Consider the following 20,511-nt stretch of genomic DNA (forward strand, 5'->3'; position numbering starts at 1 on the left):
GATCCTTTTTTTTAAATTAAAATTGTTTTCCTTATTTATGATTTCTTGTTTTCAAAGCTTGGAAATATTCAAAAAATTTATTTTTGAAGTTTATATTTTATGTGAGTGTACTTTTTAACAAAGATTGATTTCCTTAATGCAAATTTTCTTTCACTTTGCTAAAGTTTAAATCTACAATTGATGAATCCACAATGCTTAGTTATGACCAACTTTAATATTTAATATCTTTAGGTTTCAATTGACACTTTCAATTGGTTTCTTTCAGATTTAAATAATGACTGAAAGCAAAAAAAAATCTTGGTAGTTCCCTTAACATGAATGAGGGTAACAAAGAGGGCAGTGATGGGCTCCTTGCTGGCTTTTTGTTTGGAAATATTGATGAATCTGGGCGATTGGAAAATGATTTTTTTGATCAAGTAAGTCTTTAAACAAAGTAGACTTTGCTTAAAATGTACTATAATTTTTTTTGGCTTAGATTTAGTTCAAAGAAATCTGTTTCATATTAAAATAATTAACTAGATGATCTGTTGTGATATCAGTTTTCACTAAAAAAAAAAAATCAAACCAGAAAAATTGACTACATATTCACATTGCTTATTTCACAGATTGTTATAAATCAACCAAACTTATTATTAATTACATAACTTACAAGTAATAAACTATGTATCTAATAATAAGTTTGGATAAAAAGCTACTAAATAAATGTAACTCAACTTCAGAGGGAATTAAGTGATTGCAACTACAAAAATTCCTATTGCAGAGAGCATGTAATCTCTGCAATCTTTGTTATAGTTATAGTAGCTATGGCAATCTGTAGACATAATTGAGATTTAAATATTTTGAAACTTAAAATTAAAAGTTTAGCTGAAAATTGATCAAAATGACACCAAAAGATCAAAATATTTTGCCTTGTAAAGAACAGTGTAAATTAAAAGTTCCTTTTGTTTTGATTTTGCTTAGTCTTTATATTCAAAAATTAATAATCAAGTATTTTGTAAATCAGTAGATCATTTTTAAATCAGTAGATATTTGATTTTTTTTAATTAACAATACAATAGTCATGTTTTGTAAGAGGAGCATGCAGTTGTCATATTTGTTGAAAAAAAAGTCTTAAATGTTTGGTTATAAAAGAAGATTTAAATGATTTAACAAATTTTACAGGATGCAGCTAGTCAGCTAGGCCAGCTTGCTGAATTTGGTGCTCTAAAGAGTTTAGTTCGTGACATCAGTGAAGAGAAAAGTCATGATGAATCTGGATACTTTCAAGGTTTTAATTTAACAAAGCCATTTTTTAAGTTAATGTGTTTTTGATGTTGGTGGTGATGCCAATCTCCGTGGTAATGTTATAAACAGTGAAAACCAGGCCCGTTTTTTCCAATAGTTACCATAAGCACTAGTTTTATAGTGAACCCACAAAAAATAGAATGTACATATGAAGAAGAAAAATATTTAAATATAATTCAGGTACTAAATTTTCTACTGTAGCAAACACTAGTTATAGTATAATTTGACAAAAAACTTTTAAAAATATTTTTAAAAAATTTTAGTAACATTTTTGTCCCAACAAAGTTTAAAAGCATTTTTAAGGAATATTTTTGGTCGAAATTATTTAAATAGTTTAGCCCTAACCCCTGTGACAATAAAGTGACAATCTTAGAAGAAAAAAAAAAAATTTCCCTGAAAAATTCTGGATGTCTCTGTGTGTGTGGCAAAGATCTACAAAAAGATTAAGATAATTCTAGTAAAATAGCTTTACTACTTAAACTAAAGATGTCTTTTAAATTAAGTTTTTGTTTAAGTTTTGTTTAAGTTTTTTGCATCAATTTTTTTTTTAACTTTATAGAGTTTGTCCAAAAATCATCTGACTGTATTGATTTTTTTTTAACTTTGTAGAGTTTGTCCAAAAATCATCTGACTGTATTGATTTTTTTTTAACTTTATAGAGTTTGTCCAAAAATCATCTGACTGTATTGATTACAGTAACATTGATGAGCTTGCTGATGAATGTTCTGAGCAGTCAAGCTCCAGTTCAAAAATTTTTTTTAATATTAAAAAAGAAGAAGGTAAATTTTTATTGTTTTTTTTTTTTTTTTTTTTTTTTTTTTTTTTTTTTTTTTTATAAAAAAGTATCATTTTTAATGCTTCATTATTTTAAGATTACTTATTTCTAGATGATGATGATTATGATGAATTGGAAAAAGAAACTTCCAATGATTGTAAGAATAAATTTGTAATTAAGTGTAAAATTAAATGCAATTCTCCATTCAACTCAAGTTTTTAATTGGATGAAAATTTATTTTTTTTGGTTTGAACAAAATTTTTAAACATATCTCAAACTTGTTTTTTTATATTTGTTAATATATTCTCCAGTTTCGAGCGAAATCCCTCAGCTCCATATTCCTCTGCCATCAATTGTGCCTAAAGCTGAAACGTTGGATGTTGAAGAAAATGATGAAGTCAATGATTTATTCTCTCCCTCCAGTCCTTTAGAACCTTTAGATCATATTGATATCAAAAATGAATCTTCCTCAGAAAACGTACTACATGAAGGTTATTCTATATGTCAATATGTATATAATTTTTTTACATAATGAACATTTTTATTTTGTATGTATATACAATATGTATGCATTGTAGTGAATGATCAAAATTGTTATTTAGTTCCATAAGGTTCAAAATTAGGTATTATTCAAACTTTCATAACAAAAAAATTTTATATTTACAAAGGTTTTATATTTTTTGCTTAAAATACACCATGCTTAAGCATTTTTAAATGCATGCTTTGTACTGCTACTGCTCTTAGAGTATGACAAAATAGAAATTGCTTGCACCCAAAAATTAAACTATGTACCTCTGCAACTCCCAATTTTTTTCTTTTTAGTCTTAAGAATTCTTTTCTTTTTTTAAAAAAAAAACAACTGAATACTTTATGTAGTTAAAAAAATAATTTTTAAAGATATTAATTTCAAAATCAAGAAAACACTTTTAAGCAACTTTCTCTTTTTTTTTCTTTTGGGGGTTTCCTACGGAACAGTAAACACTTTTACTTCAGTATTTATGTAATTCTGTAAATGAATTAAGCATTTCAAACTTTCTGCAACAGAATGTCTTCTTTGAAAAAAGTCTTTAAATAATTTATTTGTATAATCAACTTTCTTATAAAACTGTTATTTTATTATTTCATTTTCATAATCCTCTAATTCAAAAAAACATACACAAAAAAAAAAAAGTATGAGAAGAATCACAGCTTAAAAAGTAGTTATGCTAAATCAATAGAAATGTTTTTGCTACTGTATATGAATGTTTTTAGTTTAATTTTGAAATTGCATTGATTTTTTTAGATATTTAACTAATAGAAATTATGTTACTAAACATTTAAACTGACAATCCATAAAATTAAAAATGTATATATTTAAAATCATTCTTTATGAAAATACGGGCTAATGTGCAACATATTACATGTGGTGATTATGAAAGGCAATTTTCATCAGCTGCTTTCTAAAACTCCCTTTTATAGCTTTGTTACAAGTATTAGGTCATATTTTTACTGGAAATATCAATAATTTTTTGATATTTAAACTCTTAATAACATTTAATAACAAATATTTAGAAACGTGTCCTGTCACTGGTTTAGCTTCATTGGAAGGCAAGTCTGTTACAGATCTGTTTCCAGACTTTAGACCAAATAAAGTTTTACGCTTTTCTCGTCTGTTTGGTCCAAGAAAGTATGTTTCTGCCCAATGGAAAGCACACAAGAAAAAGAAAAGAAAGAGAAAGTTGCTTTCTATTGAGACAACAAAAAAAGCAACAGGTTTTGAACTGAAGTTTGGTCAAAACCCAAAACCTGAAGACCTGGAACTTGATGATGCAGTAACATTTTGTTTTATATAATTTTTTAATGTTATTTACATGAAATTGAGTTTTAAAGACAACCTTTTTTTTTAAATAATAAAATAAAAATTTGAAATTCTTAGAACTATTACTAAATTCCTGAAATTATTTTTAAATTTATTTTGATTTAACTTGAAGCTTTAATTGTTCACTAAAAATTGTAATTAAAGATTGTTTGTTTATAATCATAACTGTAACACCTCTCATCAAAAATAGTGACAATTGTTTATTGTCAATATTTTTCTGCCACTCTTTTAGCATTTTTTTAAAAATCATTCTGCACTGCTGTTATTATTTTCTATCAGCATCGTTTATCACTGTGATTGATTGCCTCTTATCATTTGCGCCCAGTGCTAATCATTAGTAATCTTTTTTTTTTTAGTTGTTAAAATATTACATCTTTATAAATTTATTACTAAAACCTCTAATTCTCGCTTAAAATTATTTTTAAAGTCTTCAAAATTATGGATAGACTATTACGGTTAATTAAAAATTAAGGAGTCATACATACAAAGAACATTTATATTTTCAGTACATAAATCCTTCAAATTTATAAAATTAAGTGTCTCACACCTCTGAATAATTTTGCATCATTTGTAATTGAAGTTTTTTTGACCTATAATGCAAATTATGCTTCAAACTTTGTTTCGTTTGAAGATGCAGGTTTAGTTTTAGTGACGGTCAACTTATTTCTAAAAGTGAATCTTTGCACACAGCATTTATTAAGATAGCAGTTACAGAAAAACGTTAAAGCAATGACACTTGATCAAAAGGATTACTTTGAAACACTTCTTTTAAAATTTAAACTTCTGAAAGCAGCATTTATTTATTAGGATCAGAACTATAAGTAACAATTCAAAAGCCTTCTTTTAAAAAAGCTTCTTTTCTGTTTTGTGCCTTTTAGTTCATTTACTTAAGTTCTATCTAAAGGATTTTAAATTAGTTAAAACAGCATAATAAATTTACAAAAGACTTATTAAGAAGTTATTATCAATTTTCTTTTTATCCGATTAATGTTGTTAATTTTAGAAATGAAAGTTCTTAAAAGAAGTTTGAATCAGCCATCTTATTTAATTTGAATCAGCCATCTTATTTAATTTAGATTCTTCATGTTAAGCCTCTTCCTCTACACATGTATGGTGAACAGTATCTTAGGCACTTAAAAGTGAATCAAAGTTCTTCTGCAGAAGCCAAATCATCAGAAGGATGTACTACTGAATGGTTGACTGGACCTGCACATTATTGGTACAAAAAGCACAGTGAACTTATTGAAAATGGCACCTTCAACTATGGCTACAAAGAGAAATCTGTGAGGTTTTTTAAAAATTTGTCATAACCATAAAAAGCTACATCACTAAAGTGAGCTTTGAATAGGAAGGTAGAAGTTTCAAATAGCAAGGAAATTAAATCATTTGCAAAGTATTTAATTTTAAAAACATTTTAGTTACAACAGAAAAAAGAAGAACGTGAAAAAGAGGCAAGCATCAAGTTACCTTCTGATGATCTTTTCAATATGGTTGCTCTAAAATCTTGGGAGGATGAAATAATCTGGACTGACCAGGATTATAATCCTGAGAGCAATACTTGGTGGAATCAAATGAAAGCAGGATGGATTCCATCCGGAAATATAAGAACAATGCAAGCTTATCTTAACCAATTTGCTAATAAAGGTAAAAATATTTAATTTATTATTTGTTGTGTTGTTTTTACTATTTTTATTATATTACATATTGTTATTAAGTTATAAATATAACATTAGTATTAATTACTACTACAATCAATTGTTATTATATTAATATACATATTTGTATATTAATATGATATATTGTATATCAATATATTGTGTTAAAAGTGTTGTTTTTTTTTATTATTTTTTAATTTCATAGTAAAGCAGTATTGTTTATGTGAAATTGGAATGTTCTAATTAAGTGAGTTTTTGAACATAACTTCATTTTTTAAAAAGACTTCTTTTGTTGCTATCATTATAGCTGCTTTTATCTTTAGTAGAAGTTTCGCATTTCTGTACTAGAATTTTAACATGTTTTTCTTCATGCTTCTTATATTTTGAAATAAAGTATTATGCATAAAAAGTTTTTAGAATTTTTTAAAAGAAGTCTAAAAAAATTATTTTTAAAAGCTTTCTAAACTTTTTTTAAAACTTGGCAATTTTTAGATATTTTTATTTATTACTGTTATTTTTAGGTTGTAATGATTTTTATTTTTAGGTTGTAAAAAATTTTTTTCCTATTTTTTCATACAACAGAGATACTCCCAACTGTCCTTTCTTATGCACACTGAAAAAAATAGTACCATGTTCATTTAGTATGTAATTCATGTAGTGTGACCATGACCTGAATTTTAGCAATTCATTCACCATAACTTAAGTTTGTTTGTCTTCTAAAATGTCTTAGGAATATGATCAAATTATTACTAGCATTAAAAATATGATTCTCTTAATAAAGTTAAATTATGAAAGAAAAAATTTCCTCATAAAAGTAAGTAAACTTCCGAGTTTTTATTTTTAATGTTTCAGGTTAAGTCTTTCATGATGATTTTTTCATAATGATTAAATAGTTTGCTTGAAACACAAATTATTAAATAAAAATAAAGAACACAAGTTGTTATTTTTACAAAGCATTTTTGTTTGTTTAGATAATTCATTGGAATCTCTTATCTGCACTAACATTCTGAAAAATTTTGAAGCACCTGCTGGTCCAATGTTAAATAAAGATCCAAACAGTCATAAAGTCTCTGACTGGTATAGTATATTTCCTATTGAAAATAAAGAACTTGTGTATGGAAAATGGGAAGATAAAATAATTTGGGATAGCGAAGCTGTTGATAAAATTCCATCTGTGGAATCATTTTGTCTTGACCCAAATGATGAAAGCATAATTTTGAATCTTCCAGAGGATGAAGAACCTGTGTTAGAGCTTCAAGAAGAGGCAACTTCAAAAAAAGAATATAAAAGCAAGACAAAGATTAAAAGATCAAATAATGATGAGGTTTATATAGAAAATTTTAAAAATTATACTTGAGAACTAAATTCTTAAACCTATGAAAATAATGAATAATTTTATTTCAAAAAGTAGTCCATAATAGTTTTTAAAGAAACTTTTGAATCATTTCATCGATAATATTGAATCAATAGAAAATCTATATTTACTTTAAGATATTTTTTACTTTTATTATTGATATGTTTTACACCTTAGTTGTGTCTGTACAACTTTTTTATAATACTTTCTATTGTTTATTTTATTATGAGAAATAGTTTTATAAGTATGATGTAATGTTCAAAATGTATTAAGCATCCACTATTAAGTTAATTAAAATCTTGTTTATTACATTTTAGGAGCTTGTCATGCAAACTTCACAGAAAAATATTTTCAACTTATCAAATGATGAGTTTTATCTTCCTAAACAAGGTTTCATTTGTTTAAAACTACAAAATTTTTACCAATGTAAAGAATACTGGGGCTAGTTGTAGCAAAATTTATAAATTTGTATTTATTTTATTCCTGAAAACATTTTTTAAAGTTTTAAGGTTTATAACACTTAGTAAGGTAATATAGCATAAGTGCTTAGTAACGTAATATAGCATAAGTGCTTAGTAAGTTAATATAGCATAGTGCTTAGTAAGGTAATATAGCATAAGTGCTTAGTAAGGTAATATAGCATAGTGCTTAGTAAGGTAATATAGTATTGTGCTTAGTAAGGTAATATAGCATTGTGCTTAGTAAGGTAATAGCATAGCTTCATTTGCTATTATAGAATGTAGTTAGCCTGCAATAATTAAAATTAAATTAGAAAAAATTGTTGTAACTTACCCAGTAACAGGGAAGTTGCAACAATTACATCAACACAAATATCAATATTTTTTATTTATTCTAGAGTAAAAAAAAAAAATATGATGAAACAGTGAAATATGAGCATACTGCATAAAGGCACAGTTCATAGCATAACATTTTGCCATAAAAAACATAAGGCAATTTTATATAAAAAATGTAAGGTAATTTTATAAAAATATAGAAAAATGGTTCAACAATAGAAAGAGTTTGCTATTTGTCTTATTGTTTGATAGCCAAACAAAACTAAAGTTGTCATCAGTACAAAGAACAAGAGTCAAATAAAAGTGATGAAAGTCTTGAAATCAAAAGAATCAAAAGTTCATAGATTACACATCAATAACCCTTCCATCAAATTCCATTGAGTTGAAATTAATAGAAGGGAAATTAATTTAATAGAAAGTCAATGGAAGTGTTTGTAGGATATAGCAGTCTTTTATTGGTTTCACATGTTGTTTTTAATATGCAGTTGACAGCAGTGCATACAGAGTTTAGGCTACACAGTTGTGTATCTTTTTGATTAGAAAAACCTACATCTGAAATTATATCCCAATTAAATAAGTATAATCTGTCTGTTAGAAAATCAATTATTTTCTGCTGTAATAGAGAACGCGAAAATGAAAATTAGATTTTTAAGCAGTTTTATTTAGATTATCCTTCATAAATGTATCTTGTGCAATTTTACACTTTTATACACTTTTCTTAAACAGACTAAATGCATAGCTGGACTTCTAATGGATAACTGGGGATGAAGGTTTAAAAATATGCTCATCTAATTAAGACCAGCAATTGAAAGAAGCAATGATGCGAAAAAAACTGATTAGTGTCTTTATGTATCATTTAAATGCAGTTTTGTGTGCTTCAGTTGCAGACAATCCAAAATAAACATCTGATTGTTGTAAGAGGTTATCAGTACCAAAAAGAAATAAACCTAACAAATGTGCCTAAAATTTAGAATCTACAATCTAGAATTTATATCTTTTTTTACATATTTACAGTATTATTTCAGAAAAATTCCCCATACAGTTAATTAAGTAATACCACTAACTAGCATCAAAATAATTATTCCAACTAACCCCTTTAGGAATTTTGATATAAATCAAATATTTTAAAATAAAATTAAGTTTTTTTTGTCTAAAATCAGTCTATTGCATCTAACCCCAGTTCCTACTTTAAAAATATTGTATTAAAACTCTCAATAACATGGCTTAAACTTATAACTAATTTTTATACACAGATCTGGCTGAAAATCAGTTACAAGCAGATATTGGAAACTTGTGTATTCAGGTTTTAATTTTTATTGCTTAAATTATTTATTTTTAATCAAATTAGTAAATTTTGCTTCTTATTCTTTTTTGAGTTTTGTTTTTTCTTTATTGTTTTTCATTTTTAATTTTAGCATTCTACACCTGCTGTTGAACTTCAAAGACCATTTTTTCCAACATTCTTTCCACCAAGTGAGTTGCGCCTATTTCATAGGCCCCGGCTCAGTAAAAAGAAGCTTGGCATGAAAGAAGGTTTTCATGTGGTACATTCTTTGTATAAACGAATAAAAAGAAAGGCAAAGGTATATTTTAAGGTTGAAATTTAAAAAAATAAAATTAACTAATTTTTCTTTGATAATAAATTTGTAAAAAAAAAATTTTTTTTAAACAAAATACTAGGAGCGTGAGAAGGAGAGACAAACATTTGGAGGCGGTGAAATGTTTTTCATGCGTGAACCAGAAGATTTAAGTGGTATGGATGGTGATATTGTTTTAATGGAATATTGTGAAGAAATGCCTCCACTACTTTCCCAAGCTGGTATGAACAGCAGAATCAAGAACTACTTCAACAGGGTGTGTAATCAAATGTTACTTGATAGAATTTTTATTTAATGACAATCAATTTACATTTTTTCATTTACTTTCAGAAACATGCTAAAGAACCACCTTCTTTGGATTATGGAGAAATTTCTTATATTCATCATTCTCCTTTTCTTGGTCATTTACATCCAGGGCAAATTGTTCAGGTAGCTAAAATTTCAGAAAATGTATGGTTTTTTTTAAAATTTCTATCTGTTTATCATTAATTAATTTCAAGATTTAAATGTCTAAAAATAAATTTGGAATACATATTTAGGCTTTAGAAAACAACTTATTTCGTGCACCAATCTACCAACATCGAATATACTCAACAGATTTTTTACTTTTTAAAATACCGCAAGGGCAAGTTTTTTTTTAAGTTTATTAGTTGGGTTTTTTGTACTGCTTGTATTCTGTAGTTTCTTTAATTTTGGTTTTTAATTTTATTTTAATTAGATATTACATTCGGAACCTTTCAGTAATATTTACAGTTGGTCAACTTTGTCCAAAATGTGAAGTACCTGGACCCAACTCCAAAAGGTCAAACAATCATATTAGAGATTTTTTGCAGGTTTGTTTTTTCATTATTGTAATTCAATATCAAATAAAACATTAAAAAGATTATTTTAAACTCCCTTCTTTTGTGTCAGTGTCACATTAAAAACTGTATGTATTCTTTCTTTTTTTAATTTAGGTAAACATAAAATAAAATAAATGTTAAAATTTCTAAATGTTAAAATTCCTTTTGTGACGTTTTTTTTCTTGATATTTTTTTTTCAGATTTTCATTTATCGATTATTTTGGAAGAGTCCTGACAAGCCTCGACGCATAAAAATGGAAGATATTAGAAAAGCTTTTCCGAAACACTCTGAGAGTAGTGTTCGTAAAAGATTAAAGCTATGTGCTGATTTCAGAAGAACTGGTATGTCAAACAATTCAAAATAAAATTTAGATGTTCTAAGTTTCAAAGTTTTGGAGAGTTAATTGAAATGCTGTTTCTAGGTGCTGATTGTAATTGGTGGGTTTTGAAACCTGAATTTCGCTTACCATCAGAAGAAGAAATGCGTGCAAATGTTACACCAGAGCAAACATGTTGCTATTATATGATGTTAGCTGCTGAGCAAAGACTTAAAGTAGAAAAATTCTAGATTTTTTTTGAACAGATTAAATTTAATGTAAAACTATAACTTTTAGAAAATGTAATTCTTGTTTGATGTTTATGATGAACTTAATTTTTCATTAAGGATGCAGGTTTTGGGGAGAAATCCTTGTTTGCTCCAGATGATGATGATAATGAAAATGATGCAAAAAAGATAGATGATGAAATACAAATTGCGCCATGGAACACTACACGTGCATACATACAAGCCATGAAAGGAAAGTGTTTATTACAAGTTACTGGAGTAGCCGATCCTACTGGTTGTGGCGAAGGCTTCTCTTATATACGAATACCTAATAAACCAATAACAGGCAAAGTAAAATAAATTTCATTTTATGGAAGCACTTTCAACAGTTATGATGTTTTATCAACTTTTTTTTTCTGTTTCTTCAGATGTTAACAAACTATGTTGTAAATTGTGAAGTTCTGAAATTTGATTTAATCCCACATCATTCAGATCTCATTAGGTCCAAAGTGCTTAGTCATTCAACTTAAAATTTTTTTGTAAGTATTGAAATGTTAACTAATATTTTTTGAAAGGATGAAATATGAAAATAATTATAGGATGAGACTGAAGAGCAAAAGCAAGCAAAGAAGCAGAAACTTGTCACTGGAACTGATGCTGACCTTCGCAGGCTCAATCTTAAGCAGGCTCGTAATCTTTTAAAAGAGTTTAATGTGCCCCAGGAAGAGGTTTGTTTGTTTGTTTTTTTTTTTTTTTTCATTATTTGTATTTATAGGTATTATGATTATTTTTCATTTATATAGATACTTATTCTTTATATCTTTATAAAAGTTTGGTTTTAAGTTTGATTCCCTTTTGTCAGAAAATATAGTTTTTTATCAAATTAATTTTTAGTGGTTTACAAAAGTAATTTTGTAAAATTACTTTTGTAAACTACTACAAAATTACAGAATTATGAAAATGTCCAGTTAGAATGGTTTTTTAGTTAAAATTTGTATGTGAATTTTAAAAGCATATTCAGATATGACTTCAAAAGATGAGATCTACTTTAAAATATACTTGTACTAGTTAAAACCTTGGTCTTAAACAAACTTTGAATTACTTAAACTCTGGTTTTTTTATACACAATATATGGCTCCTCCAGAATACATAAAAGTAAGAGCTATATATTGCATAACTCAGTAACTTTCTTGTCTGAATATTTTTTCCTCCACTGGCACTTTTCTGTAAATACATTATATAAATTATAAATTAAAATATATAAATATAATTAACAAATATAGCTAAGTAGTTTAAATTTTTCTTGTTTTAATTTTGATTTTTATATTTGTATGTATTAACAATAAAAGAAACTGCTTTTTTTAATGCACTTAATCATCTAAATGGTTTTTATCTATTATAATCTTTAGATAATTCAAAATTTGCTATTATGTTTTTTATTCAGATTCAAAAACTCTCTCGATGGGAAGTAATAGATAAAGTTCGTACAATGTCTACAGAGGCTGCAAAACAGGGGACTACTGAAGTAGGTATGTGAAAATACAACAGGGGTCCACTTGAATACATTAATTAAAAGTTTGTTTAGTGTTAAACAATCTTTTTCTTTCCTTTAATGTAATTAATAAATGAATCTGATTGCAGCGATGAACAAGTTTGCTCGTGGCTCACGATTTACAGTTGCTGAGCATCAGGAAAGATATAAAGATGAATGCCAACGAATATTTGACCTGCAAAACAAGTAAAGCAATTTATATTCATTTCTTCAAATATCTATAGTGCTAAAATAATATAAGTTTAAGTTTTTACATTTTTTTTTTTACATTTTTTTTTATCTATAATAAGTTAATTTGCATTTGTTAGAGTGTTATCATCTGAAGCAATATTATCAACTGACGAAGAAAGCAGTGGGGATGAAGAGAGTGATATGGAAGATCTTGGAAAAGATCTTGAAAGTATGTTGTCGAACAAAAAAATTTCTTCAGAGGTAAAATTTCTTCAGAGTTAAAATGCATCAAATATATGTTTAGATGTTGCAAAGTCAGTTTGTTGCTTTTCTTTTAACAAACATCTTTGTCTCACTCTATTTCCAATTATTTTCTTAGATTTTATAAAAGTATGATTTTTCATTCTACAGAAAAAATTTGAATTCTTAAATTAAAACCATTTCTCAAAGAGGGAAAAAAAATAACATTTTTGTTTTAATGCTTTTTAATGGTTGGAATCTTTTTTAAAAGCAGTTGGTTGCTTCCACATGTCTTTTTAAAAATAGACATTTGCAAGATCAGCAACAAATCGATATTTTTTGATAATTTTTTCATACTTTATCCGTTAAAAAAAATGAAAATAAAAATAAAACAGCCAAATCGCTCAATAAAAAAAAGTTCTGATCAATTATTTTTATTATTATTATTATTATTATTATTATTATTATTATTATTATTATTATTATTATTATTATTATTATTATTATTATTATTATTATTGTCTGCTGAGAAAAAATGATAGATAAAAGTTTTACACTTAATTATAATTTTTTATACCACTTCAATTTTTGTTTTATAAAAGTTAAAACTTTATCCCTACCTGATACCTGATTTTAACTGGTTTTTTTTTTTCTCAGGAGCATGAAGAAGTTGAAAGGCGTGAACTTCAAAAACTATTAAGTCATGAGAAAGGAGAGAAAGACCTCAGTAGACCTTCATCTGCTGCTTCAAACATTACCAGATCTCTATCAGCAAGTATAAGATGTTGTCTTTTTATTGTTTTTTTTTTTTTTTTTTACCAGAAATAAATTACTGGTAAGAAGCAGAAAACTATGTTTTGCTCATTTTTTATTAAATTTTTTGATACTTTTCAGATTTTTCTGAAAAAATTGAAGATCCAGTATCATTTGAACATCATGTAAGCATAATTAAATTTTTTTTAATTTTTATTCTTATAAAGTTTTTTCTTTTTAAAAGCATACTTTTATGTCTATGTTTGTTATTTAAGTATTATATTTTTTTAACTGGTAGGTAGGAAGGCGTTTGATAATTCATAGAACTTTTAGAGAAGGTGGAAGAGAGTTTAGTCGTTCAGAAACTGTGAAAAACCAATTTGTTATAGATTCTTATCTGCGTATTGTTACGCGAGAGAAAAATTACAGGTTATAATGAGTAGAAAAAGATATCTTTGTCCAAATTTGTATACAATTTTTGTAAATGTTGATTTTTAAATCATGTTAAAGCAGTCTTGTGATTATATATTTCATTAATGCATACAGGGAAGTGTTTGCAAGTCAAGATGAAAAACATAAAGAAGATATGCGAAGGGAGCGAAGAAGGTAGTTCCTGTTTTTATGTCATTTTTGTTACCTTTTTCACTCTGATGAATGAATGATGATGATGAATATAATTATGTACATGGCTTACTAGTTCAAGAATTTTTCTGCAGGGGATAAAAACTGGAAGAGCGGAACAAAAAAAAAACAGTAAAAGTATTTTTATTCTCGCAGGATACAAGAACAATTGCGTCGTATTAAAAGAAATGAAGAGCGTGAACGACTTCGTCAGCTGCAGCAACAAATTACCGAAGATGGAGGTGCAACAATACAGCCTACTGCTGAAGACCAAGCAAAGTTGGATGCCTTGTGTGATAAACCAACCAAAAGTGTGAGTTTTCATAAAATTGTTTTAACACATGCCACTTACACAAAGTACTTTGTTAACATTGTAATAATTCTTTACAGTAGTGATTTTTTGTTTTTGACAATTTGTTGTCATAATTAAAACTCATTTCCATTGTTACCATTCATAAGCATCATTACTTTTTGTTAACTTTACTACTTAAAAGCTGATTAAGTTTACTTGTAAATATAAGTTGTTAGATCAGTGTTTATAGTCTTCAATATGAGAAATTATGATAAAAAGTAGTTATTTTAAAAAAATGTTTGTTTTACAGTTAAAGTGTGGTGCGTGTGGTGGAGTTGGACATATGAAAACTAATAAAATGTGTCCCAAATACTCAGAGATCTCTTCTGAAAATGTAAGCTTCAGTGATGATGATTTAAACTCAGAGGAAATGTCGAACATTTCTCAAGATGATCTCATCAAAGTAGAGGGAACAAAAATTACGCTTGGTAAAGCACTAATTGAGGCGTAAGTGACTTGATGATCTCAAATTTATTTCTAAACAACTTGTCTACATTTTACATTAGTATTATAAACTTTATGATTTAGCCATCAAGATATGAGGAGGAAAGCATTAACAATTCGAATTCCAAAGGAAAATGGTAAAATAAAATTTTTGTAATTTTTTGTTGCATTTAAAATGTTGTAAGTGGGATTAGTGTATAAAAATCTTGATTTAAAAAGAATTTAATCCTAGATAAGACAGATCAACAAGCTTTAAAGATTTTATGAGAGCAGCACCAAGAGAAATGTTTTTACTGCAGTTTTATATATATTAAAAAAAAAGGTTTAGCCCTGATGATGAAGAAGATTACATAGATGTTTAAAAAAAATATTGATTAAATTTTCTTTGTTAAGTTCTTTGTTTAGATAAAGAAATGTTTATGTAATAATATATGATACATTAAAATGCTCTTTATCTCAATCAGTTTGTTTTATCTGTTTCACAAATCTGTTATTATTTAGTAATACCTCACCCACCTCCTCCACCTAAGAAAAAAAGGCGTCCAACTACAAGTACACAAACAAATGCAGATTACTTGAAGGTAGGCAACTTTTTTTTTCAGATTTGAATTGTCGTTTCAGATTTCTTATCATACTTTGATTTTGTTTTTTTTTAAAAAAAAAACAGAGACATCATAAAAGTAAAAACAGAAGACGAACTAACCCTGTTGTAAGTTAATTTTGTTGTTGTTGTAAATTTTTCCAGTTTTTCCAGTTGAATAGTAAGTTAATTTTCTGTTGCTTTAAAACTTGATTTGTTAATACATGTTTCATTAAACATACAGTTAGAGATTTTTTATCTGAATAAAAAATTTCATTGTGGAAAATAAACTTTGGCAAGTTATTTCAGAAAAAAAATAAGTTTTTGATGAAAGCTTTTATGATTATTCTGAAAGCAAGTTTAATCAAGATTACAGATAATAAATTAATTTGCGTTAACTTTCTTTGCCCAAAATTTATTGAATCTTTAAGGTGAGTTAAAAGCTTGGTGAAAGATAATTATTTGAACATAAACAAAGTTTTGAGAGTGATAATTAAAAAAACATTTTTAAATGATAATTCAAAGTATTTTGTTATTAAATAATGAGTAACTGCTAATAATCAACTGTTTTTCAACAGTATTTGATTTGTAATTGAAATCATCATGAATGGGAATGAAAACCAAGGCATGGTCACAAGCTCAGCACAACTTAGTTATTGACTTGTTCAAACAAGGTAAAACCTTTTAGATTGATACAAAAAGTGGTTGGAATGGCACTAGGAACAGTTAGTTGATTAAAAAGTACAAACGGTTTGGTCATGTGAAAAATCATCCAGAAGATCAGAAGGAAAACGTAAAATGACACTCAAAACTGATTGACAAATTGTCAAAATGAAAAATGTATTTTTATCACTAAAGTGTCAAACCTTATTGAAAAAGAACTAGGAATTCAAGTGAGCTTGTTTACTATTCTAAATCGGTTGAAAGAAGGTGGATTTAATGCAAGAGTTCCACACAAGAAACCATAAAGTAAAAGGAAAGTAAACCCTTCAAACTCAGTTGCATTTGAGAAACAGCAAAATTTAATGGAGGCAATATTATGGTGTGGGGATCTATGACTTGGAATGGAATACGAAAGCTGGAGTTAATTGATCTGGCCTTTGTGAAATAGCTCACAAAAGTTTATTTTCCACAATAAAATGTTTTATTCAGATAAAATTATCTCCCTATCTGTAGTTTTTTTTTGTAACCAGTTAACATTTTTTTGTATTGTTTTCCTAACTAATCAAATTTGTAACAGGTTGCTCTCAGCCTTGTTTTAGAGCAGATAGCTGCAAAGCTGAAAGAAATTCCTGATGTAAGAACTTTTTATTTTAAATTCACTTTTATTATACACAACATGAACACAATTAAATGTTTATAGAAAACAATATGTACACAATATGAACACAATTAGATGTTTACAGACTCATTATTTTAAATTCATGTGAGTTAAAAAATAATGTTCAATTGCATTGTCTCAAGTGCAAAAACAAGACTATCTATTTTAGAGCTGGCCTTTTCATGCTCCTGTCTTACCGAAAATTGTACCTGACTACCACAATGTTGTTAAGAATCCAATGGATTTACAAACTATTAGAGAGGTTTTTTATTCTTTTTTAATAAGTATGTGTTTTTTATATGTAATTTGATATTTTTTTATTTTAAAAAAAATATTTTGGATTTCCTTACAGAACATTAAGAAGAATTGTTATCGCACCCGTGATGCTTTTCTTCAAGATGTCACAATTATTCATTCAAATTGCGTGTTATATAACGGTTAGCTCATGGGACTTTTAATTATTATTATTATCTTAGACTTTTAAACTTTTTATTGCTACAGTAAAATTGCTTACAAAAAAATATTCTTTTTATATGCATCTTAAACTTGTATTGCAGTTTGTTTTTTTTATTTTTTGGTCGTGAAGGCTTGCATCATCCCTTGACAAAGGTTGCTGAGAACATGGTCAACCTTGCAAATGAAGAATTAAAAGCGGTAAAAATTTTCTGTAATAATTTAAGTTGGTTAACTTTTTAACACATTCATGATTTCTAAGAATCAAACTCAAAGATTTTATTCCTAGAATGAGAAAGAACTAACCCAAATAGAACGAGAAATTAATCCTCTTTTAGACGATGATCCCCAGGTATAGAAATTTTTTTAAGGTATTAACTCAAAGATTTAATATCAGGCATTTTTTAGTTTTAATGTTCTATTGCATGAAGGTTGGTCTCTCTTGGATATTTGAAACTATTCTCTCACAACTGAAAGCACTGCCTGAAGTAAGTTTATCTAACTTTTATCTAACTTATACTTGTTGATTTTTAAAAATCTCTATTAGTCACAGCAATTTTGGAAAATAATTTTTTTTAAGTCTTGGCCCTTTCATCAACCTGTTCCTGTGAAAGTTGTTCCAGATTATTACGATGTTATACAAACTCCTATAGATATGGATACTATAAAGCAGGTCTTTTAACATTTTATTGTTGTTTATTAAATGTTTTCATGATTTAAAGTAATGCAAATATTTGATTGAAAATACCTGAAATTTTTTTTAGCGTTGTCAAGAGCATTACTATCAATCACGAGAAAGTTTTATGGCAGACATAAACTTGTTATATTCAAACAGTCTTACTTATAATGGTGAATATAATCCTGATATAATCTGATTCTCTGATAAATTTTACTAAATCTCATAGAAATAAAATTTTATTTTCTTCAATTAGGAATGGAGCACACGTTTACAAAAACAGCTCTTAAGTTAGTCAATAAATGTAAACAACTAATTATTCAGGTAAATTTTTTTAGTTAATTGAAGGGGAAAAATTCTGTGTTGGTTTCAATATTTAACAAGCATTCCTTTTTTGTTGTTTTCTTTAACTTTTGGAAAGTTTTGAAGAATTTTTTCTTTTTTTATATATATTTTTACTTCATCTGTTCACTTTTTTGTTTTCATGATTATTGGTAAAAAGTTTTTTACAATATTGCTAGAATGCTCAAAAACTGTCACAGTTAGAAATCTCCATCATGCAACAACCAGAAGATTTTAATCTCCCAAGTGTATCTGAAGCAAATGAAGAGGAATCAAATTTATCTGGTTATGTAGACCCATTACGGAAGCTAGCAGAAAGTGTTGATACCAAACAAGGTGACTACTTTGTTTGCAAGTTTAGATTTTTCTAAAGATTAAATGGTTAAATTTGGTATTTGACCAAAATCAACAATAAGCTTTTTACAAAACCAACTGAAAATTTTTTTCCTAAAAATCACTTCTAGCATTTTTACGACTTTGAACAAGAAAATGGATTTAACAAAACTTACTTTCACTTTTAAATGAATTTGCATTAAATAAGTTTGCATAGAATTAAGCTAGTCCTCATATCAAATTTATTATAATAGTTTATGTATGCATGCATGTACATACATACATACATACATACATACATACATACATACATACATACATACATACATACATACATACATACATACATACATACATACATACATACATACATACATACATACATACATACATACATACATACATCCATCCATCCATCCATCCATCCATCCATACATACATCCATCCATCCATCCATCCATATGCATATGTATGTATGTATGTATGTATGTATGTATGTATGTATGTATGTATGTATGTATGTATGTATGTATGTATGTATGAATGTATCTATGTATCTATGTATGTATGTATCTATGTATGTATCTATGTATTTCAGTAGTTACAGCAGGTGATGAAGACGAATATGTAGACATTGAAGGAGAAGAACTTACTTATGACAATCAGCAAATTTACGATGGAATGGACTTTCAAAACACTAACTACGAATCTTATGAAGGTATTATTGTTTGACTGAAAAAGTCTGTGTTTGGTTTTAAAAACTTCTTATCCTTTAAGGGTGAACTTTTAATCACGCTAAGTCTCTAAACTAAGCGTATGTTGAGTTGTTTAGTGCCTACAAAATCCAGAAAAAATGGTAGTCACGTGGTTGAGCCAATTTGCACATACAAAAAATCGAATACAACTGGGTATCTTGTGGGATTAAATCTAAGAAATGATCTAAATATTATGTGAGAAAAGCATCTTTTATATTTTTTGGCTAAAATTATACTTTTCAGGGTTTGGATCTGAAATGTACAACGATAATTTCTCAGTTGATAATCCGCCGAACAACCAAGACGGTTCTGAAAATATGGATCTGGGAATGTTGTTACTGCAAGATCTTGTTCACAGTGATGAAGATGATGATGATTCTGATGATGACATTCCGTTAGATGACGGGGATGAAGACATTCCATTAGATGACGGCGATGAAGACATTGCGTTAGATGATGAAACTAATCTAGATGCAGAAAATTACGAAACACCGCTTTCACCTGAAACCGAAAACCCTTCAGATGGTACTATGCGTTCGTTTTTTGTTTTTTTTTATTTCTTTAAATATGTTATCGACTGAAAATAATGATTTTTGTTGTTGTTGTTGTTGTTCTAAACAATTATGCTAAGCTAAGATTTTATCAAATCTCAAGAAAAAATTAAATTTATCAAATCTCAAGAAAAAATTAAGTTTGATAAACTTTGTTTAGACGAAGAGCTTGAGTACAGTAATAAAGGAGATGAAGTATCTTCGCCTGCTTCATCAGCTGGTCCTGATAAAGTTCAAACATCCCGCTTTTCAGATGCACCGGCTGACAGTGAAAGTGATGATCAAAGTTGGTTGTAAAATGTTGTTTACATAGAATCTCTTTTATACAAAAGTTCTCATATTTAAAGTTAAAAAAAGTTAGAAATGTAAATAGTCATTATAGAAAATCAAATTACTAATTCCAGAAAACCAATATCTTTTAATCTCTTCGTCGAGGAAGAAAATCGAAATCAATTCTGGCAGGGAGAAAATTTTTAAAAATTGTTTTGTTTTTTTAATTTTTATGAGCTTACTTTCGAAACGGAAAAAACCCGTTTGAAGTGTAACATCAGTTTATCTTATAACCGTTTAAAATTTTAACTTCCATTACACTCGGTACCTGTCTGAATGAAAGAAAAAAAACACAGTAACTTCATTACGTGATGATTTTCTGTCAAAACAAAT

General features: G+C 27.3%; 1 protein-coding gene across 2 annotated transcripts; it reads left to right on the plus strand.

Moving 5' to 3' along the window:
* The first annotated feature begins 260 nt into the window (after positions 1 to 260).
* On the plus strand, positions 261 to 20,256 carry LOC145198444 (transcription initiation factor TFIID subunit 1-like). Of its 2 annotated transcripts, none has more exons than XM_090077067.1 (45): positions 261 to 416; positions 1,162 to 1,267; positions 1,944 to 2,063; positions 2,172 to 2,216; positions 2,371 to 2,550; positions 3,611 to 3,870; positions 4,994 to 5,200; positions 5,336 to 5,561; positions 6,544 to 6,896; positions 7,244 to 7,316; positions 8,974 to 9,023; positions 9,136 to 9,303; positions 9,401 to 9,574; positions 9,649 to 9,747; positions 9,858 to 9,943; positions 10,037 to 10,151; positions 10,361 to 10,502; positions 10,583 to 10,713; positions 10,825 to 11,055; positions 11,304 to 11,432; positions 12,149 to 12,233; positions 12,346 to 12,442; positions 12,565 to 12,688; positions 13,325 to 13,442; positions 13,562 to 13,605; positions 13,719 to 13,849; positions 13,967 to 14,026; positions 14,198 to 14,354; positions 14,644 to 14,840; positions 14,922 to 14,974; positions 15,339 to 15,418; positions 15,505 to 15,546; positions 16,658 to 16,714; positions 16,908 to 17,000; positions 17,091 to 17,175; positions 17,325 to 17,392; positions 17,481 to 17,543; positions 17,623 to 17,679; positions 17,772 to 17,864; positions 17,956 to 18,040; positions 18,124 to 18,191; positions 18,389 to 18,545; positions 19,141 to 19,260; positions 19,541 to 19,822; positions 20,009 to 20,256. In XM_090077067.1, exons 1-45 carry the CDS (start codon positions 315 to 317, stop codon positions 20,143 to 20,145), a joined length of 5,550 nt encoding a protein of 1,849 aa, XP_089933193.1. In that variant the 5' UTR covers positions 261 to 314; the 3' UTR covers positions 20,146 to 20,256. The 2 variants fall into 2 exon arrangements, with proteins under 2 accessions (XP_089933193.1, XP_089933194.1); XM_090077068.1 differs by having other exon boundaries at positions 19,144 to 19,260.
* The last annotated feature ends 255 nt before the right edge of the window (positions 20,257 to 20,511 follow it).

This window comes from Hydra viridissima, unplaced genomic scaffold (assembly GCF_058129835.1).
Source record: "Hydra viridissima isolate aposymbiotic clone 2 unplaced genomic scaffold, HvirCarnegie_v1 scaffold_2, whole genome shotgun sequence".
Lineage (NCBI taxonomy): Eukaryota > Metazoa > Cnidaria > Hydrozoa > Anthoathecata > Hydridae > Hydra > Hydra viridissima.